This window comes from Canis aureus, chromosome 19 (genome assembly GCF_053574225.1).
Source record: "Canis aureus isolate CA01 chromosome 19, VMU_Caureus_v.1.0, whole genome shotgun sequence".
In the NCBI taxonomy this organism is placed as follows: Eukaryota; Metazoa; Chordata; class Mammalia; order Carnivora; family Canidae; genus Canis; species Canis aureus.
Genome location: NC_135629.1, coordinates 49,398,332 through 49,425,168, shown reverse-complemented (window position 1 = coordinate 49,425,168; position 26,837 = coordinate 49,398,332). Strand labels below are relative to the sequence as shown.

General features: G+C 56.1%; 2 protein-coding genes across 4 annotated transcripts; one reads left to right on the top strand and one right to left on the bottom strand.

Moving 5' to 3' along the window:
• Positions 1–1,697: 1,697 nt before the first annotated feature.
• ADGRE5 (adhesion G protein-coupled receptor E5) lies at positions 1,698–17,194 on the top strand. Of its 2 annotated transcripts, XM_077859653.1 has the most exons (21): positions 1,698–1,810; positions 1,924–2,109; positions 5,378–5,428; positions 5,637–5,756; positions 6,288–6,443; positions 9,622–9,753; positions 10,336–10,482; positions 10,918–11,064; positions 11,145–11,200; positions 11,324–11,401; positions 12,540–12,717; positions 12,799–12,906; positions 13,121–13,356; positions 13,902–14,078; positions 15,124–15,315; positions 15,463–15,689; positions 15,776–15,842; positions 15,944–16,035; positions 16,119–16,287; positions 16,377–16,475; positions 16,558–17,194. In XM_077859653.1, exons 2-21 carry the CDS (start codon positions 2,076–2,078, stop codon positions 16,585–16,587), a joined length of 2,496 nt encoding a protein of 831 aa, XP_077715779.1. In that variant the 5' UTR covers positions 1,698–1,810; positions 1,924–2,075; the 3' UTR covers positions 16,588–17,194. The 2 variants fall into 2 exon arrangements, with proteins under 2 accessions (XP_077715779.1, XP_077715780.1); XM_077859654.1 differs by lacking the exons at positions 1,698–1,810; positions 9,622–9,753 and having other exon boundaries at positions 1,865–2,109.
• Positions 17,195–17,264: 70 nt separating this feature from the next.
• On the bottom strand, positions 17,265–25,564 carry DDX39A (DExD-box helicase 39A). Of its 2 annotated transcripts, XM_077859655.1 has the most exons (12): positions 23,884–24,993; positions 23,517–23,606; positions 21,283–21,494; positions 21,021–21,148; positions 20,104–20,196; positions 19,535–19,718; positions 18,713–18,831; positions 18,243–18,374; positions 18,034–18,143; positions 17,788–17,932; positions 17,496–17,643; positions 17,265–17,414 (listed from the first exon to the last, which is right to left on the bottom strand). In XM_077859655.1, the coding sequence occupies exons 2-12, from the start codon at positions 23,519–23,521 to the stop codon at positions 17,398–17,400; spliced, it is 1,293 nt and encodes a 430-aa protein (XP_077715781.1). In that variant the 5' UTR covers positions 23,522–23,606; positions 23,884–24,993; the 3' UTR covers positions 17,265–17,397. The 2 variants fall into 2 exon arrangements, with proteins under 2 accessions (XP_077715781.1, XP_077715782.1); XM_077859656.1 differs by lacking the exons at positions 23,517–23,606; positions 23,884–24,993 and adding an exon at positions 25,405–25,564.
• Between the last annotated feature and the right edge of the window lie 1,273 nt (positions 25,565–26,837).

Sequence of the window (26,837 nt, the reverse complement as noted above, 5' to 3'; positions counted from 1 at the left end):
GGGAAGAGTTGGGGGTCTATCTGCAGGCAGGGCGCCAGGACTTGCTGACAGGCCGGATTGTGGTGGTGGTGGCGGTGGTAAGGATGTCCTTCTTCGTGCCTTCCCCCTTCTTGCGGCCAGATCTCAAAGCCTTTGCTCCTGTTACCCTGTTCCTCCCCACCCCACTCTGTGAGGCCAGTGAGGAGGCATTTTAATCCAATTCACCAGAAGGGAAAACTGAGTCCCAGGGAGGTCAGATCTGCTCCAAGGGCCCGAGGCACACACCAGGGAGGAGGAAAAGACCAAAGAATAGATGGTCACCAGTCACCGAGGGTGAGGACAGGTGTGAGAACAGCACCCAGGGGTAGCTCCTCCCACCTCCCCCAAGCTGGAACCCCCAAGCCCCAGCTTCTCCAGGTACCAGCTGTCTGACCCGCAGTCCTGTGGGGGAGGGGATATCCAGCCCTGGAGTTTCCAGATTTTTTGGGGGGAAGGGTCAAAAATCCACTCCAGACCTGATCTGGCTCCCTCCCCTCCCAGGCTTCTCCTGGGTCCTCTCCCCCTACCCTCACCAAGCCCCCTGGGTTCCCTGGCACAGTCCTTTCCCATACCCCATCCAGGACAAAGGGATGGTGGGGGGGTGAGGAAGGGAGAGGACAGGAAGGGGTTAATTCCAGGGGTGGAGGTGCGCCATCCATCATCTCCGGGATAATGCTTCTCCGCTTTCAGCCATTTGTGACCTTTTTTTTCCATGACCAACAATCTTCCTCCTCTGGCCTATCATGTACTTACTATTTTCTTTAATTTTCTACACTTTTGCAGCCCCAAAACCATTCATTTAAGAAGGGAGCTTTATATTGACATCCTGGTTGCAAAACCCTCTGGTTGCCCCACGAGTTGGTACATCAAAAAATGAATGATAGCACAAGGAACATAAAACCGGCTATTTGGGTTCCAGCTGGACACTGCCTCGGCTAAACCCCAGGGCCGCCAAGCTGTTCAAGACACATTAGCACCCAGGAGAGACTTTCTTCTGGACGCCAAGCTCTGGCAGGGACTCAAGGACCCGGCTGTGTGCTCACGGGTCTCTGCTTGACCACCTGTTACCTGCGCCTCCACCTCCCCCTCCAGAAAATGGGAACCATAGCCCCACCTGCCTCATAAGTGTCTTTGCAGAGTGAATGGGTTAAAACAGACACACAGATAATTCTAGAAGAATCAGGCCTGGATCCAATTAAGTGCTTCACAAATAATAGCATTTTAAAAAAATTATTAGATGCTTAAGAGACAAGCCAATCATGTGACTTAGTAGGAAAAGGAAACAATTCTTTTATCACGTCATTCTCTGTTGCTGCCCAGGAGCCCCTGAAAGATGTTTCCCACCGAGGGGACCGCTGGCCCAGAAAGGCCATCTCTGGAAGCATGGTGGCCCTGTGGTCCCACAGTTTCTCTTGGTTCCTGCCCGACTCCCATGAAGGACCCCTTCAAGCTCCCTCAGCCGCCATTTGGACTCCATGCCTCAGTTTCCTCACGTGGAAAACAGGGGTTGGGGGTCTGTTGACTCAGATGCCGGCACTGGAGGCTCAGCGTGCCTAGGCAGTGAGCACAGGGCCATCCCCAACGTGCGAGCTCCCAGCTGTTTGTGACAGGCCCCCCCCAACCTGATCACCCCTGCAAGAAGAGCCGGCGGGGCCCTGGCAAGACTCCCACCCCACCCCTGCCTGCGCGGCTCCACTTTTCCCTGGGGTACAGCCAGCCCGTGCACACGGGCCAGACAGTTGGTCAGTCGCTCAGACGGTGGAACTACAGGCAGAGGAGGACTTGCCAGCAGGTTGCGCGGACGGACGTGTGTGTGTGTGTGTGTGTGTGTGTGTGTGTGTGTGAGCGAGCCTGAGCAACGCCTCTGGGTCTGTGTTTTTACTGCACTTTCCTGTTGGCTTCCAGCTGCCCTGCCAGTTCCGGGGAGGGCCCTGGGCCAGCGGCTGTCCTCCCCCACTTCATAAAGTCCCCGCCAGCCTCGGGACACCGCGCAGCTGCCCAGCCTGGGGAGACCGGCCCGCCCTGCCCCTTCTCTGCGTCCCGCGGCAGTTCGGACCATGGGAGGCCCCCGCCGCAGCGTCCTTCTTCAGGGTGAGAATTTGGGCCCCCCCAGAGGGATGAGGGGGGCTGCGGGAAGTGCCCTGCGACTCACTCCCTGCCCCGCGGGGAAATGGAAGGTGTGGCTGGCAGCTCCGGGGAGGCAGCCGCATGGTCAGGCGGGCACATGGAGAGAGGGCCTGGCAGCCCTGGCGCACCCCCTGCCCCGGGGGAAGCACCCAAGGGCTTCTAGGAGCCCCACTCCCACTCAGATCTCTAAGCTCTGTCTAGAGACACTTTGAGGGCTGCCTCTTAAGAGGGTAAACTGAGGCATGCGGGCAGGAGAGGGTGCAAAAAGTGAGTACTGGGACCCTGTGGGCAACTGCTTTGAACACAGGGCAGGGGTGCTGCTGGGGAGCTAGGAGCCAGGATCCCTCCGACGCAGGAGGTTCCTGCCAAGCCAATACGTCCCCCACTATCTCAGGGGTAGCCTCAGAGACCCCCGTATTTGCTCCCCCAGACCCAGCCAGGACTTCCCCGCCATGGGTTTGAACTTGATTCTTTTAACTGTGACTTCCCCGCACCCCCACCCCTCCCTTCCAGCCCCACCCAGTATGTCTCTAACGGTTATCAGGGCAGCTCGTTGCCTGAGCAACCAAGCAACAAAGAGAGTGAAGAAATGACATTTGGGGTGCCCCAACCAGAGCTTCCCTGGGCCACAGGGACGGGGGTTCCCTGTGCTGGTCCAGGCGTGGGTGCAGGGCCTCCCCTAACACCCCCATCCTGGCTTTTCCCCACCTGGAGCAGGGGACAGGAGTCTAAATGGGACACAACTGCTGAGCGGTGGTGTGTCACTGGGGCCAAGTCACGGAGCCCCTGAGCTCACTTTCCACGCCAGTAACATGGGGGGAACCTGGTCGCCACATTATAGGGTTAAATGTTGAGTGAGTTCTACACAAACTATTCCTGGTTCACAGTAAGAATCAAACAGCACTTTATTTTTTTATTTTGATTTGTCTTACTTCCCTCTGGGAAGGACTCGGGTGGGTCTGGGGTCTGGGGTCTGGGCTAGGGGGTCCTCAGCAGGAGGAGCAAGAGGGGGGTGATTGCTCCGCCTGCACCCCAGGGTCCCGAAGCAGGAATCCATGGTCAGGGTTCCACAGGCAATGCAAACCAGATGCGACTGGGAGCAGACGACCAGCAGCTCCTCTCTCAGCTCCTGTTTGGGTGACTTCCAAGGCCCCAGATGGAGAAGGCCTGGCCCAGTGGCCGGGGCGGGGGGGCAGAGAGCCCAGCCCAGCCCCATTGGAGGGAATGAGGCACAAAAGGGCCCCCCTCACAGGTTTGGGGAACTTGAGCTCAATTCTACCTTCCTTAGCACCCCCTTTTTTCACCACATTCTTCCTGGGATTTTTCTGGGCTCCAAGCCTCAGTTTATCCATCTGTAGAATGGACATGACCAGAGCCCCAGCCTCCCAGGGCAGTTCTGAGCAAGACAGTTGCTCTTCGGGGCTTTGGGAGCTGGGGACAAATCAGGGAAGGTCATTTTGTGGTCTGCAAAGAGGAAGTGGGTTCCAGCTGAGGGGGAACTAGCCAAGCCCCAAGGCCAGAGAGGAGGAAGAGAGGAATCCACATATAAAGAAAGGGAAGAGCATTCCAGCCTTAGTTTACCCTGGCTGTGAGAGGGTCTCTGCTCCCCCCACGCCTGAGGGGTATCCAGTTTGGACACAGGGACTGAGTGGTCAGGGTACCCTCAAGTCTGTACCCGTCTCCCCACCCCCACACAGCCTCTCAAGCTGTGCTTCACAATGACGACCCCAGAATTCCTCTGGGAGCCCCCATCCAGGGTCAACAGAGCGTGAGTCATCCCTTCCCCTTGGCCCAGGAAGTGACTCATGCTCTCCTACCCGCCCTCCCGGCCCCCATCCCTTCACCCACCACCTTGCTTTGGGGCTCCCTGGATAACTGGGGACCCCACAGCTTCCCCAGTGTTCCCAGACTGGCAGAGGCTCTCCACCCCCTGAGCCCCTCCTGCGCCTCCACCTGCTGTGGAGGCACCCTACGCCCTCCCTCCCTGTTTCCATTCACCCCCTCCTCCTTCTAATCGTGTCTCCGTCTCCCTCTCTCGCTCTCAGTTTCTCTATCTCTACATCTCTCTGTCCAATCTCTGCCATCTTGGTCTCTCTCTTTCCAGAAGTTCTCTATTTCTCTGTCCTTCGCTAGCACTGCCTCAACTGCTGCCTCTTTCTCTCCTGCCACCTCTCTGCTCCCCTCTTCCTCTTTCTCCTCTCTCTGTGTCTCAGGAGCCTTCTCCCTCTCTCCTTCTTTTCTCTCCATCACTATCTCCTGGTCTCTCTCACTGGTGAACAAGGAGCTCCCTGTCCCTAGAACCTCTTCTGACGCAGATGATGAGGAGAACCCCCAAACACATGCCTGGGTAGGAGAGTGCCCCGAGTAGCAGGAACAGCACAGCACCACCCCAACGTGAGCCCACAGCGTCTTCCTGTGTGTGGGGAGCTGGGGCTGAAAGGCCACCACTGGGTCTCAAGCTGGTCGTGGGGCCAACAGATATGGGTGTGGTGGGCGCACATCTATGTCCCCGAGCCAGGGTGCAGGGGGCCAGAGCGTCTTAGATGCGGGGGCATCTGAGAGAACACCTTCATCTTCACATAAGAAATGATGATAGTGGGGATCCCTGGGTGGCTCAGCGGTTAAGCGCCTGCCTTTGGCCCAGGGCGGGATCCTGGAGTCCCGGGATCGAGTCCCGCGTCGGGCTCCTGGCATGGAGTCTGCTTCTCCCTCTTCCTGTGTCTCTGCCTCTCTCTCTCTCTCTGTCTTTCATGAGTAAATTAGTAAAATCAGAAAGGAAGGAAGGAAGGAAGGAAGGAAGGAAGGAAGGAAGGAAGGAAGGAAGGAAGGAAAAAAGAAAGAAAGAAATGATAGTAAACACCTGGACACACCAGGCAACGTTCACGGGCTTAGTTCTCAGATGCCTCTAGGAAGTGAGGCCCATCATCATTCCCATTCGACAGATGGAAAAACTGAGGCACTGGGAAGAGAGGTCACATGACCAAGGTCTGGGATTTGAACCAGGGACATCCGTCTCCGGGAGATGGTGGCAGACACTCCAGCTGTGGTAGTTGGGAGTCCAGGGAGGGCTGCTCGCTCTCTCACTAGCAATGGACAGAGCCCAAGCCTGGGAGGGGTCAGTAGCCCCCTTGCCTCAGATCTGTCACCCTCAGGTCTCCATCAAGTCTCCATCAATGGTTCCCTGCTCTGAGGTGCCCCCTGCCCACACACACCCTCTCTCTCTCTGTTCCAGGGCTGTGTGTCTTGCTGATTCTGTTGGAAGCTGGATCCCAGAAAACCAGTGGTGAGTCTGTTGGGAACAAACAAGTCCACAGCCAGAGTCTGGGGAAGGAGCCCTGGATCCCCATTGCCCAGGCAGCGGGGGAGGCCTGCTGCAGGGGGAAGGTCAGGGCTGCCCCTCCCGGCAACCCCTCCTTTGGAGATGATCCTGCCTCCCCATCCGGGCACCTGGCTCAGACCTCACCTTCTGACTGTGGTCACCATCCCCACAGGCTGTGCACGCTGGTGCCCTCCGAAATCCACATGTGTCAATGCCACCACCTGTCGCTGCTCTCCAGGATTCAATTCTCTGTCCGGGGAGATCTTCTCCAGCTCCCTGGAGAGTTGTGACGGTACAGGGGCTTGGGGTGGTTGAGGGGAGCACGAAGATGGGGGGGTGCATAGCCCAGTGCCCATGGGGGGATGTGAGTGGTGGCTGGAGTCTCAGCCTTTGGCCTTGGGACTGTCACCAAGGGCAGAGAAAAGAGAAAGAAAAAGATATCAAGGTGGAAAATAACAAGGGAATAAACATGGCTTCCTGGAGAGAGAGGAGCTCTGGAGTCTGTGCTTCCCTTTGCCCTGCCACGACTGGGGAGGAAGATGCAGAGCTGCCCCCACCCCCATCTCAACACTCCCTACTGTGCTCAGATCCAGGATGCCAGCCAGAGGGCAGAGAGGAGCAGAGCTGAATGGGTGGGCTTCAGGAATGGCTTGCTCCAACTGCAGCCCAGCCTCTGCAGTCTATCTTAAGGATCTAATCCTTTCCCAAAAGATACTGATTAAGCATCGGGCCCTGAGCAGGGGAGTCAGGTAGGGGAGCGGGATCTCTTCCCTAAAGGAACTCACACCTTTGGGAGGTGACCCTTTGCTCCGTTGTCTTCCAGACATCAATGAGTGTGGACCACCCCCGTTGGTGTCCTGTGGACGGTTAGCGGACTGTCAGAACACAGAGGGGAGCTACCACTGCATGTGCAGCCCGGGATACGCGCTTGCTTCTGGGGCAACGACGTTCATGAATGAGAGTGAGAACACATGTCGAGGTAGGAACCTCCTCATCTCCCCATCCATGAGGTTTGGGGTTACCAGAGCCCTTCCTGAATCACCCCCGGGGTGCAGGGCCCTGGTTACAGGGTACAACACCCACGTCAGAGTCAGGACAGGCACAGACAGGCAGGGGAGTGTGAAGGCCAAGGGTGCAAATCCTGGCTCTGCCACTTGGTCGGTAGCTGTGTGTGTGGCACCAGCCAGGATTCTTATTCAGAAATCACTGTTACTGGGTGAGATGGGATGATATGACGGCGATTTTGTGTTTTCTTAAAAAAAAAAAAAAAGTGGGGGGATCTCTATTTTTACAGTTAAAAAGAAAAGTAGCTTTGTCTTTTGTTAACTGTTTGACCTTGGACCAGTTCTTTCACCTCTCTGTGCCTCAGTTTACCCATCTGTAAAAAGGGGGTAACAGTGGTGCTTATTTCATAGAATTGCTGGGAAGATAGACACCAAAGCACAGAATGGTGGCTGTCGGGTTCTGAATTCTACTCCTTACGATCTGATGCACCCTCTCCAGGATGGGCACCCCGCCTGGGGCCATGCCCGGGGAGGGGTCACTGAGAGCAGCTGCTCCAGTCTATCCCCACTGCAGTCGCATCTCTTGCTGGGGTCTTGCCCAGTGATCCACGGCTCGGGGCCAGGAGAAGCCTGGCTTGTGCGCATCACCAGGCTTTGCCCCCCTTCCCTTCCAGGGAGAAGAGCAGGCAGGGGAAGGGGCTTCCGGTATCCACAGGGGGCAGAGGGCCCAGCAGTGGGTGGGGAGCAGTGAAGCGTTGCCCAGACAGAGGGGGTTAGTGCAGAATAGAGAGAGAGAGAGAGCAAGGGAGGAGAGAAGTGAGCGGTGGACTCAGGCGGGTCCATAGGCCCACCTGCTATGGCGAGGAGAGCCCACAGCCTTGGTCCCCAGCCCCCCCCCTCCCCCGCATGCAGAAAGGGCTGCAGAGCCTCGCTGGTGGGAGGGAAGGGAGGATCTGCACTATGGTGAGCCCAGAGGGAGGGCCCCATCCACAGCACTGCTGGTTTCTAGGGGCCTCTGGGTGGAGGTTGTGCCCCAGACATGTGGCCTGGCCAGAGGACAGAGCCTTTACATGAAATGGAAAAGGTCCATCATCTCCAGGTGAACGCAGCATGTTTTTGGAATGGAGAGCGGGCTGGGTTTCAACTCCCACTTGCCTCCTGGGCCCCACACCCTTGAGCACCAAGCAACCTGCACAACTGCACATGACGATCGTGGGTCCCACTCAGTGTGCCTGGACAGGGGTGGGGGTGGCGTGCCACCCACTGACTATTGTCAGCCGCCAGCACAAGTGGTGGCTGATTTTGGTTACTGAGGGGCTGTATTGTTGTATTAGAACAGGCCAGGGCTGAGAGAAGGGGACTCTGTCAGAAGGCTAGGCAGGGACACGGATGAACAAGAGACAGGAGAGGGACCACTGTGGACCTCAAGCCAGGTGACGGGGAGAGAACAGTCTGCTAGTTTGGCTCAGGGCCTGTCGCCTGAAGACCTCGCTCTGTGACGGTCTCAGCCTTTGCCACAGCTGAGGACACACGCAGCCATGTCATGGCAGTGAGACCTGCTACAGGCGGGGGACCCAGGCCCTTCTGTGCTCCATTTCCCAGAGGCATCAGAGGATGTCCTGGGTACCCACCAGGTGTCCCAAACCTCTCTGAATCCCAAGTCTCAGAGCCCTCCCCTGAGGGTCACTTTCGGATGTTCGGACTGCCCTCCTGCCTCCCCGGGGTCTTATGTGCATGAAACAAGAGGCAGTGGCGTTCAAGATACTTCGCAGGAAGCATGTTCCAGCACAATACCCGTCCTCCTGGCCACCATCAGTAACTGCCTGGATGAGACCCGCCCCCACCGGAGCCCACGTGCACTTGGCCATCCCAGGAGCCCTCCCAGACCCTCAGCCACGATGGACCCAGGGACCCCGTCTGGAGATTTGAGGGCAGGCTCACAGCCCTTGGCCAGCCCCTCGCCTCAAGAGGGCTTCTCCTCGTGCCCTGACCCCTGCTCCTCAGCCACTTGGCCTCCCTCTGTTTCCCTGAACAAGTCTCTATCCCGACCCTCCCGGCAGCTTTGGTTCAGCCCAGATGACCAGGGCAGCCTGGATATCCGGGACCCAGAGATTGTTGTGTCTGGGGTGGGCCAGGTGACTCCAACCCCTCAACCCCACACACAAATGCTCAGAGAATCAGGAGAACCAGAGTGGACCAGACACCTAGAGATCCATCCAGAACCACTGCCCGGGTCTGACCCTCTCCTGGGGAGGTCAACCCAGGTCCCATGGGACACTGGACCACTCAGAGACAGAAGATGGAGGCTGAGACTCTTTCAGCTGGACCCAGTGTCTGCATCCCCGGTGGGAGGCCAAGGGCCAAGAAGACAGAAACATCTGCCACTTATCGCCCATCAGCACCAGCTCTTCTCTCCAGCCGCCCAGCACCTGCCCCCCACTGGCCTTGCTCACCACATCCCATCAGTTGAAGCGAGGCCTTCATGGGAATCAGAAGAAGGCATCTTTCCTGCTCCAAGACTGCCTGACTGGACAGGAGTGACGCTGTCCATCCAGCCTGGTGCCCACCATCCGGGCGGCCCTGGCCTGTCTGGCACCATCCTTACTCTCCCCGCACTACCCCAAAGCCTCGTTCTTGAAGGGCCTGGCTCAGGTGTTGGTCTTGTCTATCTCCGTGCAGCTGGAATCTCAGAGTTAGCGTGAATGGAAGCATGCTGTCCTGCCGGGACCACCGGGATTCCGAAGGGAACTCGGCCAGTGAGCGGCCACCCTGGGGGACTTAGGTCATCGCTGGGAGCCATGACAGGTCCCGGTCGGGAACGCAGCATTTCCCCTGCACACTGCTCCCAGGAAGGCCCACCCTGGACTTGTCCAAGTCCTCAGGCTGCGACACAGGCGGCCATGAGGTCCCTGCCCCAGTTAGAGCTGCCCAGAGGGGCTGAGGGAGTCAGCGCTGGCAGATGCGGAGGACTTGGACCACTTCTGGCAACATCTGGACAACAGAACATCGGGGCCACCATGCTCGCCCATAGGACGCCTCCGTGTGAATTAGAAAAGGCACCCACGCACTGAGGAGGAGAGAGCAGGGCCTTCCAGATGCTTCTATCCCAGGAAACAGGTGTAGGCATCCATCACCCTCTCCTTCCTCCCACAGATGTGGATGAATGTCAGCTGAAGCCCAGAGTGTGTAAAAGCCGTGGCATCTGCACCAACACCCAGGGCAGCTACACCTGCAAGTGCCTGCCCGGCTTCGAGCTCAACCTGGGCGACCTGAATCTGTGCACAGGTAGAGGCCCTGGAAGACGCTGTGAGGCTGCACTGGAGCTGGGGAGGGGCTGAGGCGGATCCCACAGCCTCAGGAGGAGGGGGAAGACCCTCAGTTTCCAGAAACACCAGGGGTTTGCTCTGCCCAAGGATTCACCTCCCCAGAAGGTTCCACCACAGAGCAGGGAGGCAGCAGGGCCTTCCAGGCCTGGGGTTCCCTTATCGAGGCCCCGGCCTCTGGGCACACCTCCTGGCCTCACCCCTCCTCATCCGTCACACGGGAGCAGAGAAAGGTGTCACTTCCAGTTCCTAGAAAGGGAACTTGGGTGGGCCAGAGTTGGGGCGGGTGGGAGGGAGTAAGCAAGGGTCCTCGGAAAGAGAATCTGGGCCCCATGACTCAGTCTCCCTCCTGGTTTCACAGCCTGTAAACTGGGGACCATAGGCCCTGCCATGCCCATCTTGCAGGGAGGCCATGGTAAGATGCACTGAGGTTAAAGTTCAAAGTCACCAGGTGGCAGCATGTGCAATAATGGTGAGGTCCTTGGTGCCAGGCAGTGAGAAGGGGTGCAGTGCGTGGAACCTGACACTCTGGCTTTGTCCTCAGATGTGAATGAATGTACCTCGGGGCAGAACCCATGCCACAACTCCACCCACTGCCTCAACAACATCGGTGGCTATGAGTGCCGCTGCCGCCCAGGATGGAAGCCGGTTCCTGGATCCCCCAATGGCCCAAAGAGCACCGTCTGTGAAGGTCCAGAGCTCAGACGCCACATCCTGGAGACCCACACTCAGAACATCTGATCACATATTCAGTGACACCCACACAAACCAAGCAGCATGAACCCTGGGGGTGTCCTGCCCTACCAGGCATTAATTCCTTTGAGGCTGCATGGGAAAAGATCTGGGGTTTCCTGGGGAAGGAGCTGAGGTACCGAGGAGCAGGTTCCTTGGAGACCCCAGGCAGCAGCTAATTACTAACTGGGACAAAGGTATTTCTATATTCACAAATTGCACAGGGATCACATGCTAGGTGTCAGGCTTCCACACACTTCCCATAAGCCCTGCATCACCAGGATGTGGGGTCAGCAGGTGATATCACCTCCCATCAATGGGAGACACTAACACAGGAAACAGGAGCAGGGCATGGAGAGGAAAGGTGTTCTGATTCCCATCTTTGTGCCCCCAGATGTGGACGAGTGCAGCTCCGGGAAGCATACGTGCCATTACTCCACTGTCTGCGTCAACACTGTGGGCTCCTACAAGTGCCGCTGCCGCCGGGGCTGGAAGCCCAAACCTAGATTCCAGGATAAGCAACTGAACACCACCTGCGAAGGTACCTGGTCTCACCTGACCCCAGACTCCACCCATGAAACATGCACAGACACTCTGACACCTAATGAAAATCTGTTTTAGTCCCTGCAGAGATGTCCTTCCCCGCCTGGACCCCACCCCCTGGAATCAAGAGCCAGGTGAGTGGCCCCAGGGGACCAGGAGTGAGGCATCCCTCTGTGCAGCCCACCTGATCCACCCATTTCCCCCAAGCTCCCACATCCACACATGACCCTCTCTGACCTGTCTCATCTCTATTCTAGAAACTCTCCCATTTCTTTGAAAGAGTCCAAGAGCTGCGCAGAGACTTCAAGCCAGCCTTGCCTCAGGAAACCATCCAGGTAAGGGCAAGAGCAGAGGGAACTCCTGGATGGCGTGGGGGTGGCTGAGGGATGATTCCATGTGGGTGGAGAGAGCCTAAGCAGAGGTTACACAGATACAGACATACATACACACCCCAAAAGGTAAGCGCACACACGCACACACACACGCAGGCACATATGGAATGTAATGCCAAAAGAATGGAGCAGTTAGGAATTTTACCTGCATAGCTAAGCCGCAAAGGTTTACATCCTCCTCATCCCATCCACTCTACCTCCACCCACTGCCGCTTTCTGAGGCAAGTGGCTCCCTTTCTCTGGGCCTCAGTCTCACCTGAAAATAGGGCCTGCTCTATACAGTCAGTTTGAAGGTTTTACGTAAACTAATAGAAGTAAAGTTCCAAGAAAGAGCAGGGCTTGGCACACGGTGAGCATTATACCTACGTTTTAGCCTATGCTAAGCTGGGTAGAAACACGTGAGCCCCTGTGTCATTTTAAATTTTCTGGTAGCTACATTAAAACATTAAAACAAACATGTAAAAGTATACAAGCAAAGTTAACACGAAGACTGCAAAGACTGCACAAGACTGCACTGCGTTCAACCCAAAAGATTCAAAATATTACCACTGCAACATGGAGCTGTATTTCCGGTGCTGGATAGCCACATGTGGCTAGTGACAGCTGTTCTGGGCAGTGTGGACTAGAACACAGCCTGGCAGGAAGCCCACGCCTGGTACATGTAAAGCACCACTGTTACAGTACATGCACAAAGGCATATTCTTTTAAAAAAAAAAAGATTTTATTTATTTATTCATGAGAGAGAGAGAGGCAGAGACACAGGCAGAGGGAGAAGCAGGCTCTATGCAGGGAGCCCAACGTGGGACTCGACCTCGGGTCTCCAGGATTACGCCCTGGGTCGAAAGCAGCACTAAACCCCTGAGCCACCTGGGCTGCCCAACACAGGCATATTCTAAGTCCTCTCACTTGTCTTCTGGCCACTGCAGTATCTCAATGATTCCCCTATCAACCCAATGTCCCCCCAGGCCACTCCGGTGGTTCTGCAGTGTGCCCCTTGGTGGAGGCAGGCTGGTGAGGTCAGGGTCCTTCGGGCAGCCCTTGTGGCACAGTGACCCACCAAGCTGTCACCCGTCACTCCCAGAAAGTCATCGAGTCAATGGATGAGATGCTAAAAGCCTCCGGAGACCTGGAGGCCATGGACCCGTCTGAAAGGCACCACATGGCCACCCACTTCCTCCTTGGCCTCGAAACAGTCCTGAGGACCCTGGCCAAGGCCATGCCTAGAGCCTCCTTCACCTATCGCTCCCCTTTGGACACAGGTGAGCCCCAGCCCTGCCCTGCCCCAGCCCTGGGCCCCGTCCCACACCCAGAGTCCCCAATCACTGCCTCTGTCTCCTCAGAGCTATCCCTGATGATCCAGGAGCATGGGGATGGAAATGTCACCATGGGTCAGACGTATGCACGGATGCTGCTGAACTGGGCTGTGGCGACAGAACCCAGCAACTCAGGTAACAGTAGGGAGCCCAAGGGGACACCAGTGGGAGAGGGGAGAGGGAGCTGGGATGTGCTAGGGCTGAGGTTCTGAATATGTAACAACTGGAAGCTGAGCTATTGCCAGGGCCCCCAGGCAACCTGGTGGACTGGAGAGCCAATCAGAGGCCTTAGGAGGCAGGATGGGGCATGGGGAGGCAGGAGAAGGTAGCCCACCTGTCTCTCCTCCAGGCCCCACCGTGATGGGCATCCTCTCCATCCGGAACATGCAGAATTTGCTGTCCAACGCCTCCTTGGAGCTGGAACCTGAGAAGAAAGAGCAGCTAAAAAAGATCCACCAAAGTCCTGTCCGTGGTGCCCAGCTTCAGCTCCTCTCGGCCGTCAATGTGGTCTTTCTGAGCAACACAAACACAGAGAAACTTGACTCTCCTGTCACCTTTGCCTTCTCCCACCTGGAGAATCCTCAGGTAGGGAGGAATCAGCTCTACAGCTCATCCCTTAGCCAGGGTCACAGTGGTTCATATATTGCCTTCATTTTCCCACTCTGCTCCTTCCTCGGATGGACCTCAGGGCCTTTGTACTTGCTGTGCCCTCTGGGACACACTTTTCTCCCACATGGCTCAGTCCTTTACCTGGTTTGTCTTCGTTCAAATGGTACCTCCTCTTTTAGGGCTTCCCTGACCTTCTTACCTAAAATTACAATTTATAGTTATGCTCCACCTTCCCCATGCTGTTTCTTTCTTGTTTTAATAGCACTTACTACCTTTTAACACACTACCTAATTTACATATTACGTTATTTCCACCTGTCTCTTCCACTAGCATGCCAACCCCAAAAGGGCAGGGACTTCTGTCTGCCCTGTTCATTGTGTGTCAGACCTGGGGATACATCAAAGTAGGTGCTCAGTAAATACTTGTCAAAGGAAAAGCAGCCCTCCTCAGATTCCACCCAAACCTAGGACCCAAGAGTGGGCTCCAGGTTAACCTCTCCAACCATTCCCACCTGCCCACAGCCAAAGAAACTTGGGACACGGCAGGAGTTGATCTGTGCATTCTGGAAGGGTGACAAGAACAACGGGCACTGGGCCACCACGGGCTGCCAGACCCTGGGCACTAGGAATAACAGCACCACCTGCCAGTGCAACCACCTGAGCAGCTTTGCCATCCTCATGGCCCACTATGATATAGAGGTGAGCAGCACAGCAGGCCTTTTTAGAGGCCTCTCAAAAGCCCACAGGAGGCAAGGTTGGCTTAGGTGAGGCAAGCAGCTAGGTTTTTATAAAAGATTATTTATTTATTTATTTATTTATTTATTTATTTATTTATTTATTTATTTATGATAATGAGAGTGAGAGAGCACCAGAGAGCAAGCACAGCTGGGGGATATTGCAGAGGGAGAGGGAGAAGCAGACTTCCTGCTGAGCAGGGTGCCCTACATGGGGTTCAATCCCAGGACCTTGAGATCATGACCTGAGCGAAAGGCAGACACTTAACCGACTAAGCCACCCAGGCGCCCCAGGCAGCTGGTTCTTGATGATATGGCCCAACTGGCTCTATATGGTCCCACAGCCCAAATGGCCACACCCCCTGCCCCCAGCCTCTCCCTGCACCCCCCCCCCAAGACCTGCCCATGGCTCAGCAACTAAACGCAGGCCCTCTGTCCACTTCAAACCAGTTGAATATTGCTAAAAGCTCCTAAGGGAGCACAACTTCCTGTATGTGGCCTCAGAGACCCATAGGCAGGCTGGTCCACGTGCTTAACTGGGAAGTCCCAAGCAGAGTAGGGCAGGCTGTGGTCCAGGCCTTTAAATGTCCAGGAAGGACAAAAAGATGAGTTTTGGTGAGTTGACAATGTGGCCAGGTGTAGGAGGGGGAAAATTTGAGAAGAGGGAGAGGAAGGTCAGAAAAGTGGGAACCATCAGTATTAGAAAAGGAGGATGTAGCCTCAAGGCTTCACTGAGGACCTTCTCAGAAGTCTGAGTGTTTAGTGAGGAAGTCCATCAAGAGGAACTGGGGACCCCTGGTGCATCCATGGTGACTGGGGGTGGGGTGCAGTACTTAGGATGAGACACAGCAGGCTTGCTCAGGTGTTGAGGGCAGGGGATGTGGAGAGAGGTGAGTGGCATGATCAGAGACCTGCAGGACAGGCCCCAGATGGGTCTGGGTGGTAGGGCCCACAAGGAGGGAAGTCTTCGGGGCACTGACCGAGCCCCGCGCACCCCATCCTGCATCTAGGACCAGAAGCTGTCCCTGATCACCAAGGTGGGGCTGGTGCTGTCACTATTCTGCTTGCTGCTGTGCATTCTCACCTTCCTGCTGGTGCGGCCCATCCAAGGCTCGCGCACCACCGTGCACCTGCACCTCTGCATCTGCCTCTTCGTGGGCTCCACCATCTTCCTGGTGGGCATTGAAAACGAAGGCGACCAGGTGAGGTCCGGGCCAGTGGAGGGTCCCAGCCTCAGCAGAGGGGAGCCCCGCCCATCCCCAGGGCTCACTTGGCTCCCCCCCGCACACCCCGCCCACTCCCCAGGCCTCGGCCCCGCCCTGACGTCGCCCCGCTCCTCCGCCCCGCAGGTGGGGCTGCGCTGCCGCCTGGTGGCCGGACTGCTGCACTACTTTTTCCTGGGCGCCTTCTGCTGGATGAGCCTCGAGGGCCTAGAGCTCTACTTCCTGGTGGTGCGCGTGTTCCGCGGCCAGGGCCTGAGCAAGTGGCAGCTCTGCCTGATAGGCTACGGGGTGCCCCTGGTCATCGTGGCCATCTCCGCGGCCGTCAAAAGCAAGGGCTACGGCTACATCCTCTAGTGAGTGCATGCTAGCAGTTGGGTGGGAGGGCAGGGGACCCCAGTACTGGCCTTGGAGGTGCTGACGGCCCCCTCCCCTCATCCAGTTGTTGGTTGAACAGAGAGGACGGCTTCCTCTGGAGCTTCCTGGGGCCTGTGATTTTCATCGTTCTGGTAAGTGCCCCCCATGCCCACAGCCTGAGGGGCGCAGCCCCATAAGACCTGCAGCAGTTCTGAGCACTTCCCCTAATGCTGATTCTATGCTCCCTGCCCAGTGCAATGCGGTGGTCTTCGTGACTACAATCTGGAAACTCACGCAGAAGTTTTCTGAGATCAACCCAGACATGAAGAAACTGAAGAAGGCCAGGTGAGAAGAAAGGCCTGAAGGGGGCTGGCAGAGAGGAGGGTGGGGTGGGGCCCCCCCATACTGGAGCCCTGTTCTCCCTGCAGGGTGCTGACCATCACTGCTGTGGCCCAGCTCTTTGTGCTGGGCAGCACCTGGGTCTTTGGCTTGTTCCTCTTCGACCCGGAGAGCTGGGTGCTGTCCTACACCTTCTGCATCCTCAACTCCCTGCAAGGCCTCTTCCTCTTCCTGCTCCACTGCCTGCTCAACAAGAAGGTGGGCTGTAGCCGCTATGGGTAGGGTGCGCTGGGGGGCCCAGCCATGGAGCCTGCCCCTTCCCTAACCTGGCACCCTGGGCCCCACAGGTGAGGGAGGAGTACAGGAGGTGGGCCGGCAGGATCACAGGGAACAAGTACTCGGAGTTCGCCACAGCCACATCCAGCACGAGCCACCATCAGTCCCAGGTAAGGGCTGAGCCCGGGGTAGGGAAGCTGCGCCAGAGAAGACCCAACCCAGGCTCCATCCTCAGTGCCCCTTTCTCACCAGGCCCACAGGCCCTCCGAGTCCGGGATGTGACCTCACGGGTCTGGCCAGGCCAGCAGCTTCTGTGGCCTCAGCAGCTTTTGCACATGCTGAAGATTGTTCCCTTCTCCCTCACCACTCTGCTCCTGCTGCCCTCCTGCCTTGGCCCCCACATGGATCATAGAATGCAGGGGAGCAGGAGCTATAGTCTGGCACCGAACCCCAGAATGCCCAAGCAGCTGGGGAGTTGGACCTGCCCGGCCTGCGTCTGGCTGCCTCTCTGCTCTGCCACAGTCAGGACCTGTGAGGGGGCAAGAGCTGGCTCAGGGCTGCAGTCCCCTTCCCTGCTACACAGGCGTGGACAGAGTGAAGACTCCTGCACCGGCCCAGCCTCTGCCCTTCACCTGTCTTTGCCATGGAATGAGAGGCCAGGGTGCTGGGGCTCAAGTGATCCCTTAAGCTCAGACTGAGGCCGGGGGTGGGGAAGGGCAGGGCCCCTCCTAGTCCCACTGGCCGCGGTACACGGTACAGAGGCCCACATGCCCCTGGAGGCAGAAGGCTCTCACTGTTTTGAAGGTGGTGGATGTTGTATGTTGTTTTTTTTATCTGTGTGAACCTTTCAATGTTGACACTTAAAATTAAATATCACACTGATACAGAAGGTGGCTGTGGGGGGATGGCCTGCTACATCCACAAGACGCTGAAAGCTGACACACAGGAAGGAGCCAGGATTCCGTAATAAAACTTTACTCTTACACAAATCTACATCTTTTAAACAGTAAAAAGGAAGGCTCACTGACGCCTAGGAAGAGGGCTGGCAGCAGCACTCAGGGAACAGGGCCGCTCTGGCCATCAGGCACGTGGTTACCGGCTCTGCTCAACTGTAAGACAGAGAGGGAGGCCAGTGAGATGGCGAACAGGGTCCCAGCCCGAGCCCGGCCCCTCGGCTGCCTGACACTTACTATACGTGGAGATGTCAATCTCTTCAGGAAGTTCTGCCACATTCACTTCAAACCGGTCCTGAACGTCATTGAGGATTTTTGCATCATTCTCGTCAGACACGAAAGTAATAGCCAGACCTTTAGTCCCAAAGCGACCTGCACGGGCCACCTGCAGGGGGACAGGAGCAGGGGGTCAGGCCACAGAGACACAGCCTGGGGAATCTGAGAAGCAGGGCCACATCCCCACTCACCCACGGGGACATCTTTAGGGATGGGGACACTAGAGAAGGGACACCTCAGTGGAACCACTCACTCGGTGGAGGTAGGTGTCCGAGTCCTCAGGCATGTCATAGTTGAAGACGATGTTGACTCGCTCAATGTCCATCCCTCGGCCAAACAGATTGGTGGCCACCAGGATCCGCCGCTGGAAGTCTTTGAACTGCTGATAGCGCGACAGACTGGGTGCAGGAGGAAGAAGAGGCGGCCATCAGACATGGGTTCCTGCGTGGACTCCCCACGAGGTGCCGGCCTCGGACCTCTGAGGGCGGCAGGCACTCACCGCTCCTCCTGGGCCATGCCCCTGTGGATGGCAATGGCCGGGAAGTTCTGCTCCACGAGGAGCTGGGCCAGGGCCATGCAGCGTTGCACGGACTTCACAAAGATCACCACCTGCAAGGGAGGGAGGCAGGAAGCGGCGGTCAGGGGTCAGAGCCCCTGTGCACTGACCTCACATGGTCCCAAAGCCCAGGAAGGGCCACACAGTGTCACCTGGTTAAACTCCAACACATCCAACAGGTCGAAGAGCTTGCGGTTCTTCTCACTGTCCTTGAGCTTGACGTAGTACTGCTGCAGTCCATGCAGTGTGAGCTTGGTCTCGTCGTCTACAAACACCTCCATGGGCTGTGCAGGAAGGGGCAAGCGGGGCTTACTCCTTGGCATCCGGCCTGCCCAGAACCTACTAGCGAAGGACTCCATGCTGCGATGCTTCGCAGAGGGCCTGCTGTACCCCAGTAAATGCCTCTCTCCCAACAGCTGATCTAAGCTCTGGTCTGACTCAGGTACAGACCAAGTTCAGCTCCCAGTCTGACAAGATGCAGGAGGGAAGGAAGGCCCCTGGGTCTCCCGGCATTCTCATGCGACGAGAGAAGTGTGGGTGTCCTGAAGCAGCATCAGCTCAGGACCCGAGACTCAGGAAGACCAAAGCTGCTGTACAGAGGCTGCCGTCCCACCCTACTCACATCTTGCATGAACTTCCTGCAGACCGGCCTGATCTCCTTGCTCAGGGTGGCGCTAAACATCATGCACTGCTTCTCATGGGGTGTCAAGCGGAAGATCTCCTGCACGTCCCGCCGCATGTCTGGGGGCAGGGGGCAAGAAACAGGTAGGCATGAGTGCCTAGCAGACCATGACCCCCACCCGAGACCAGCCCCAGCTCCTCCCAACCTGTGCCAGGGAGCTGTTAGCACCATGACGAGGGCAGTGTGAGTCGAGGAATGGAGGGAGGGGCGAGTCCCAGGTGCCTGAAGGGCTGGACTCGGGGTGAGCACAGGCGCGGGGAAGCTGCCATCCACTTACACGCTGCCAGAGCGGAGCAGCCGTGCCAGCGCGCCTCGAGCCACGCTTCAGGGAGGGGAGCCTGAGGCAGAGATAGCCGCTGGGGTGAGAGCTGCAGCCGCCTCCCAGGACACAAGCCCCATCTCCCAACGGCCCTGGCGGGGCTCACTGAGGGCAGGCAGGGGCCTAGAACTAAAGAGGCAGCCAGGCCACCACATTCCAAAGGCTAATATGTACACACGTCCTGACACAGCTCCTTTGGGCCCTGTGGCCCCTCAGCTTGGGCTCACAAGCAGGTCACTCTGCCAATGCTAGAACTTTCCATAAAATCATTTTCAGAAGACCTGTGTGCCAGCTACCCATGTGACCCCTCTCTGGGGCAACCTTCGCCTATCCTGTTGGGGCCCACCTGGCTTTGAAGTCTGGGGGGTAGGGAGACTGTGAGGGTGGGGAGAGTGTGGCTGGGTGGGCCTCCAGCAGCTCCCAGACCCAAGGAGGAGACTCACCCAGCTGCTCCAGCATCTTGTCACACTCATCCAGCACGAAGTGCTTCACGTTCTTCAGGTTCAGGCTCCGGTTCCGCACTAGCGCCAGGATCCGGCCTGGTGTCCCCACCACGACATGAGGACAGTTCTTCTTCAATACCTCTTCATCCTTCTTGATAGAAAGGCCCCCAAAGAACACAGACACCTATACGGGTGGAGAGAAAGTTGCTTTTGCCAATCTGAGCACCAGAGGCTCGTACCCACTCCACAATGATGGCCACCTGGCCTGTGGCCCTAGCAGCTCGTGCTCCAGCAGCAACCCCCAAACCCCCAGGCCTAGAGCCTGGGGACCAGAAAGGCCTGAGAGCCTGGCCATAGTCTGGTAGAAAGCAGTCCCATGGCTGGGACGAGCACAGGCCTTTGGGGGCCATGCATAATTCATCAGGCTTTTAAGGAGCATAAACCACCGCAAACCTCAAAGGCAGCCTCTGCAGCCAAACTTGGTAAACACTGGCTGAGCCAGACCCGAGACAACAAGGCTGCAGAGGACCGTGCATGCAGCACACCCAGCCCAGCCTGAGGGGACTTACCTTGACACTGGGCATGTACTTGGAGAAGCGTTCATACTCTTTGCTGATCTGGAAGGCTAGCTCCCGTGTGTGGCACATGACCAAGACTGTCACCTGCAGGGCAGGTGGAAGAGAGACACTCAAGTCAGCATTCCAAGTCCTGTCTCAGCCAGAGCTCATGCCACTGTTCTTCCTCAGGGGCTCATGCCCACTGGGCCCCTGCCCCTCCAGGGTGCCTGTCGGGCTGCTCCCCACACTTCCAGTCAATGGAAGGTCCAGTCCAGGTGCTCCACCTTCTCCCCACCCCCCACCTGCCATTCACTCCCTATGTCCCTCCAGCTAACGAGGCTTGTCTCATGCTGCCAGGATCCACAGGGAGACCTAGCTGATGAGATAGCCCATACTAACGGCTCCCTGGGAGGCTGTTCTCTGGCTGGCCCCTGACCACCTGAGAAGGAGGCCGCTCCTGCCTTCAGGTCCACGGTGCCAAGTGCTGTGACCACACCATAGCCTCCCACTGCATCTCCCTCTCCCCCAGTCACCCCTAAGGAAACAAGGGCTCTTGCACTCACACACAGCCCACGGATGTGTGCCCCAATGTGACAAAAGTACAACACAGGAATGCACCTTGATTGTCCTCTGACAAAATTCATGCATGAGAAAATAACTGTCAGCGACAACGATAGTAAATTCTCATGCAGTATAATCTCACCCGAGTAAACCTGCACAATCTAGAAAAGCACATGACAAATTAACAGCTATGTCTCTGGAGAATAAAACCATGGGCACTTTTTCAGCTTATCGTTTTGTCACAGCTAAGTACCATACTTAATTTTAAAAGCCCACAAATAACACAGGAACAGGAACTTTTAATGAGGGGAACCATAGCTATTGACGCCTCATACAACCTGGGCCCAACAGGGAGGGGACCCACCCACCTGTCCATTAACTGGCTCAATCTGCTGCAGGGTGGCCAGTACGAAGACCGCAGTCTTGCCCATCCCAGACTTGGCCTGGCACAGGACGTCCATGCCCAGGATGGCTTGGGGAATACACTCGTGCTGGACTGAGGGAGAGAGCACGCGTGAGCAACCAGAAACCAGATGCTCCCTGTGTGTAGGCTCCTCGCCAGGTGGCTGAGGAGACCACAGTGAGGGTGGTCAGAGGTGGTTCTTGGCAGGGAGAAGCAGGAAGGCATACCCTCAGATGGATGCTCAAAGCCACAGTCCACTATGGCCCTCAGGAGCTCCGGCTTCAGCAGAAAGTCCCGGAAGCCAGAGCTGTGGATGGAAACGTAGGAACCCTTGACATCTTTCTTGGGGGGAGCAGGAGTGCTCTCTGGAGGAGCCTGGGGCTCTTCATCTTCCTCATAATCCAGAAGCTCATTTTCCACATCTTGTTCTGCCATGGTGCTGAGAATAGAGGAGGGAGCCAAATGAGAAAACCTACCCATCGAGGGTCACTGAGGGAGAAGACTGCCCAGCACTGCAGTCTGTTAACACAGGCCCAAGAAAGGCAAGGCACTGGAGCCACCTTACAAGCTGGCACAGAAAGGACCCAGATGATGAAGCTGATGGCCATCACTCTCTGATCCCTTTCCCTTATTACCACCCACCCTCAGATTCCTGCAGAATATCCCACCAGCTCCACCTGGACAGCACCTCCCAGCCTCAGCCTGTCATGGTCACACCCTGCCCTCCTGAGCACCACCTCACCTTTCCCTGGCCCCCCGCCCTTCATGCCCACACCCCTTCACCTCAAGGGCCTCCCTCTGCTCTCAGAGCGAAATCCCCACACTTTCCTATGGCTTGCACATCCTCCTTGTTGGCCCTTGCACACCTCCTTCCACACTACCCCTTTCAAACCACCCCCGGCCTTGTCTGGCTGCTCAGACTCACCAAGCCCCTACCCCAAGCTTTTCCAGCACACTGCCACCACCAGGAAAACTCCAATGAACCACCTCAGCCCATTAACCTAAAGGAGTTCCCTCTCCACCACTGCCCAAGGAGTCCACGGGCCTACACAAGGGAGGACCCTAGAGACCAGATGTGGCTGCCAGAAAGCTGGAGAGACTGGAGTCTGTGAGAGAGCAGAGTGTGCCCTGCCCCAGCTCCTCCTGCTATTTGTGGTCTGCACAAGGGAATAATTAAGTACTCTCACGAACAGGCTTCCCATTGGGCCCAAGCCAATAAAAGTAGAGCTGAGATGGTAAAGAGAATACAAAACTTGCTCACCTCCTGGCTTTATTTAATCCAATACATGCACAGCACCTACTGGATGTAAGCTACAAGGGACCCAAAAGTGAGATTATGGTCTTTTGTCCTCCCAACCCCACCCCAGCCTCCAAATCCAGAGCAAGGAAGTAGTGAAGCAGTCCCTCTTCTTCCTGAGCTGGATGTGGAGGGTCCTGGGCCCACTTTTTGGTCCTCCCTCTCTCATTCTCTCTGCGCCTTCATCCAGCCCCAGGGCTTTAACCACATCTGTGTGGAGAGGTCCCAAACTTATGTCTCTGGCCATAAGTTACCCAGATCCCCTCAACAACAGCCTGGTTACCCAGATGCCTCATTTACATCTCCCCTTGGAAGCTGGACTCAAAAGACCCAGAGCAAAACCCTCTGTTTCTTTTTTTTCCTTTATTTATTTATGATAGTCACACAGAGAGAGAGAGAGAGAGAGAGAGAGGCAGAGACACAGGCAGAGGGAGAAGCAGGCTCCATGCACCGGGAGCCCGACGTGGGATTCGATCCCGGGTCTCCAGGATCACGCCCTGGGCCAAAGGCAGGCGCCAAACCCCTGCGCCACCCAGGGATCCCCCCTCTGTTTCTTCCTGCAGACCTGCTTCTCAAAAAAGGCAATTCCATTCTCTCACTGGCTTTTTCTCTCCTCCAGTCCAGTCAGCCCAACAGGACAATCAGGTCACCTCTCACCCCTGCCACCTCACTGGTCTCAAGCTACCTCTACCGTTCTTTCTTTTTATATATAAATAATCTCTATACCCAACACAGGGCTCCAACTCTGGACCCCAAGATCAAGAGTCATGTGCTCTTCTGAATGAGCCAGCCAGGTGCCCCTTCACCTTTCTTTTAAAATTAGAAGTTTTACTGAGATATTCACAAGCCTACTATTCACTCCTTAAAATGTACATACAGTTCACTGGTTTTCAATATTTTTAGAACGGTCAGAACTATGTGGAATGACCACTGCAGCTGGAGTGCATCACACATTTCGGTCAGGTCAAAAAGACCGGGACCCTTTACCTGTCTTCCCTCCCACCCCCACCCCGTTGGCAACAGCTAACCTACTTTGTTTTCTATGAATCTGCTGGTTTCGGACAGCTCATAAATGGAATCATACAATACGCCACCATTCATACAGCTTCTTTTACTTGGCATGTTTTGACATTCATCTGCTCACTGTGTGGTTTGCATCCGTACCTCATTCCTTGTCAGAGTTGAACATTCCCCTGTACAGGCATACCAGTTTATCCACGGTCAGTTGATGATTTGTGCTCCATCACCCTGTGCCTGGATTATGGGAATAGTCTCCTCACTGGTCTTCCCCTTTTCCATCCCCTTCCATCTTCTCTCCCCAAAGCGTAAAAGTTACATCAGAGAATGTCACCCCTCTGTTCAAAACCCTCCACAAGCTCCCACTGTGCTCAGAACACTCAGGAATCCTCACCATGACCCATCAGACCCTACATGAACCGACCGCCCCTCTACACTCAAACCTCACTTCCTCCATTGCCCTCACTCACTGGCCTTGTTGCTGTGCCTCAAACATGCCTCAGCACCTTTGTACCTGCTGTTTCTGCTGCCCAAAGTGGTCAGGATTCCCCTCACTTCCGTCAGGCCTCTGACTCCAGGACATCTCTTGCCAGCCCCGAGTAGAAAAGCACCCTCTTAAAAGTCAGGCCTGCCAGCCCAGAGCCTAAAGCACTCAACAGCAATAGCTGAATGAATAGAATTAGAATTCAGGTTTCAAGGCAAGGTTAGGGGCTAAAGCAAGCATATATCCTTAACTGATTCTTGAAAAAAGTAATCTGAACAGGGAGGGGTTATCTCTCAGGTAGCAGAGAAAAGAACAGGAGCTAGGAAAGGTCAGCCCCAAAGAAAGTACCAGGCCCTTGTGAGGAATGGAGAGCAAGACTGGCTGGCTGAAGCAGAGGTAGAGGACAAACTTGGGAAAGCTGATCAAGTCGAGGGCATTCACGCTTTATTCCCTAATAGGGAATCACTGATGAGATTATTTTTCACTGATGAGATTTTTTGAGTTGCGTGACTCAATTGCCCCAAGCAATTTACTCCAAGAGTAGAAAGATGAGTGCGGAACGAGAACAGCAACAGGGAAAACCAGTCACTAAGAATTAACCACAGTGGGGGTGTTATGAGGGAAGAATAAGGTGGATCATTCAACAGGGCAGGGCCACCTCTGGGGTAATCCCTGGGCAGAGAAAGCCTAGTCACCTACTCTGTTAAACCCGGGTGCCCCAAGAGGTGATGGTGCATTTTAGAGAAAAATACAGGTCAAAAGAAGGCGTTTTGTTATTTAGGGGGGCGATATTAAGGGGCGGCCCGAGTTTGACGAACAAGATTTTCTTGGAAGTGGCTACACAAAAATCTAAAGCTCAAAACAAATTGGAGGAGGAGAGGACGGTGGGGGTTAGTCCCACCCAGCGGGGGTGGCTGCGACGGCTGAGGCCCCAGGAGCAGACCAACTGGAAGGCTGACGCCCGAGAAGTGTCAATCCAGACACGCCCACGGGTACCCATTCCCTCTCAAAGTGCCTCCAGGGAAGACTTCCACCTCGGAGTCGGCCTCTGAGACATCTTTTCTGCTCTAAATCTCTGGAACCCCGAATTCCCTAAACACAGAGCAAGAACACAACAGAGTCCCCTGTCGTGGCTACAAGCTCGGGTTCCTCCCACCGCAACCCCAGGCCCTGGCGTCACCCCCCACACACACACACCCACACCCCGAATCCCTCCCCAAACGGCCTAGGCAGTCTCCTCGAGCAGAGAGGATTCCTCGCCAAGTCGGGGTCGACCCGCGGGCCGCCATGACAGCCCCACTCCCGGAAGCGGGATGACTCCCCGCGCGCCAACAGCCACCGGCGCCCCCCCCCCCGGGCCGCGCATGCGCCGTGGCGTTCAACGGCTGCTGCCGCGCGCGGCTGACGCCCAAACCGCTCCGCCCCCCCACCACTCGTCTCGCGCCCCCTCCTCTTCCTCTTCCCCTCAACCCCCGGCGTCTCCCCTCGCCCGCTCGCCCGCAGGTCCGAAGTCTCCGCACCGCGCCCCCGCGCCCCAGACCCACCGCTCACCTGCTTCCCCGTTCGCCTCCGCGTGCTGCTGCGAGGAAAGCCGTCCGACTCTGGTTACCGGCCGCGCGCCCCGACACGAGTTGCAGCGCTTCCTGCCTCCTACGTCGGACTGCGGGTCTGCTCACTGGACGGCTGGCTTTTCACTCAAGAGAGGCGGAAGCGGTGATTGGGTCCTGCAGGAGGCGTCTGGAGGCTATTGGTGAAAGCAGCAAACGGGGCGTGCCCCATGCCTCGGATTCATTGGTCAATCTAAAAGTAGGCGCCCTGGGCTGAGGCCGACGTGAGCCCGTGCGCTGCCACGCGATTGGCGGTTTGCCCTTGGTGGGCGTCGCCATGTTTAGTACTGGCAGCCGAAGCCGGGGAGGATTTACCCTGTGCGAGTATCTCGCGTTGCTGTTGCGTGGCTCCTACGCCTGGCTGTGGAATTCAGGGCTTTGGAAGGGAGCATCAACCCGCGGTGGCCTCTCGGTTCTCCAGGGTGGGGGCTCTGAAGGAGTCCTGAAAAGGATCGGAGACCGGAATGACTCCAGCGTGGAGGGGACGGTTTGCGCCGGCTGTGCCAGCTCCCCTTTGCTGAGAGTCTCGTCCTGAGTCAAACCGTGTGCAGGTGGCCATCCAGGCTCAGGCCACAAAACCCAAACCAGAAGGGTTTTCGTTATAAAGCTTTTTTTTTTTTTTTTTTTTTTTTTTTTTTTTTTTAATTTTACTTTTCCCCTTGTATTACATTTTCCCAACTTTACCCACGTCCCATTGTCTCCCCTACCCCCGGTACTTTACTAAGGTAAATGTTATAGTAAAAAGAAAAAGTACACGGAGTTTTGAAGATTGACAGGCAAGTGACAGTTGCCCAGGGAAAATATAGAACATTTCCATCCCCGCAGAAAGTCCTGTTGTGCCCCTCTCTGGTGAACCGCACCCCTTCCCCCTAACCAGGCAAAAGACGATGTAGATTTCTATAATTCTGATCTTGAATTTCATATAAACAGAATCCTGCAATAGATTGTCGTTTGTACCTGGCTTCTTTTGCTCAACAAACTGTTGTTGGGATTTGTCTATGTGTTGCATGTATCGATAGCTCTTTTTCCTTGCTGAGTGGTAGTCCACGGTGTTGATACATGACAATATAGCCAGTATCGTTTCTCCATTCACCCGTTAGTGGACATTTGGTTGTTCCTAGTGTTTGGCCATTATCAATGAAGCTTGTACAAGTATTTTCATAAACATAAGTGTGCTTCTCCAGGGCATATGCCTAGGAATGGAATGGTAGGCCCTAAGTCATGTGTGTGTTCACGTTTAGCAGATCATGACATGCTTCGTCAGTTGTTCTGCTTTACACTCCAAGTAGACACTGTGAAAGTCCCAGTAACTCCCAATCCTTGCTTATACCTGGTACGGACAGTCTTTCTCAGCTGTGTTTTGATTGGGGATTTCGG

Coding starts and splice junctions, on each gene's coding strand:
- DDX39A (XM_077859655.1), bottom strand. Junction 17,933..18,033: donor GGCATGGCCCAGGAGGAGCG/GTGAGTGCCTGC, acceptor TCCTGCACCCAG/TCTGTCGCGCTATCAGCAGT. Junction 17,644..17,787: donor CGGACACCTACCTCCACCGA/GTGAGTGGTTCC, acceptor GTCCCCCTGCAG/GTGGCCCGTGCAGGTCGCTT.
- ADGRE5 (XM_077859653.1), top strand. CDS start 2,076: ATGGGAGGCCCCCGCCGCAGCGTCCTTCTTCAGG. Junction 6,444..9,621: donor GAGTGAGAACACATGTCGAG/GTAGGAACCTCC, acceptor TTCCTCCCACAG/ATGTGGATGAATGTCAGCTG. Junction 11,201..11,323: donor CCCCTGGAATCAAGAGCCAG/GTGAGTGGCCCC, acceptor TCTCTATTCTAG/AAACTCTCCCATTTCTTTGA.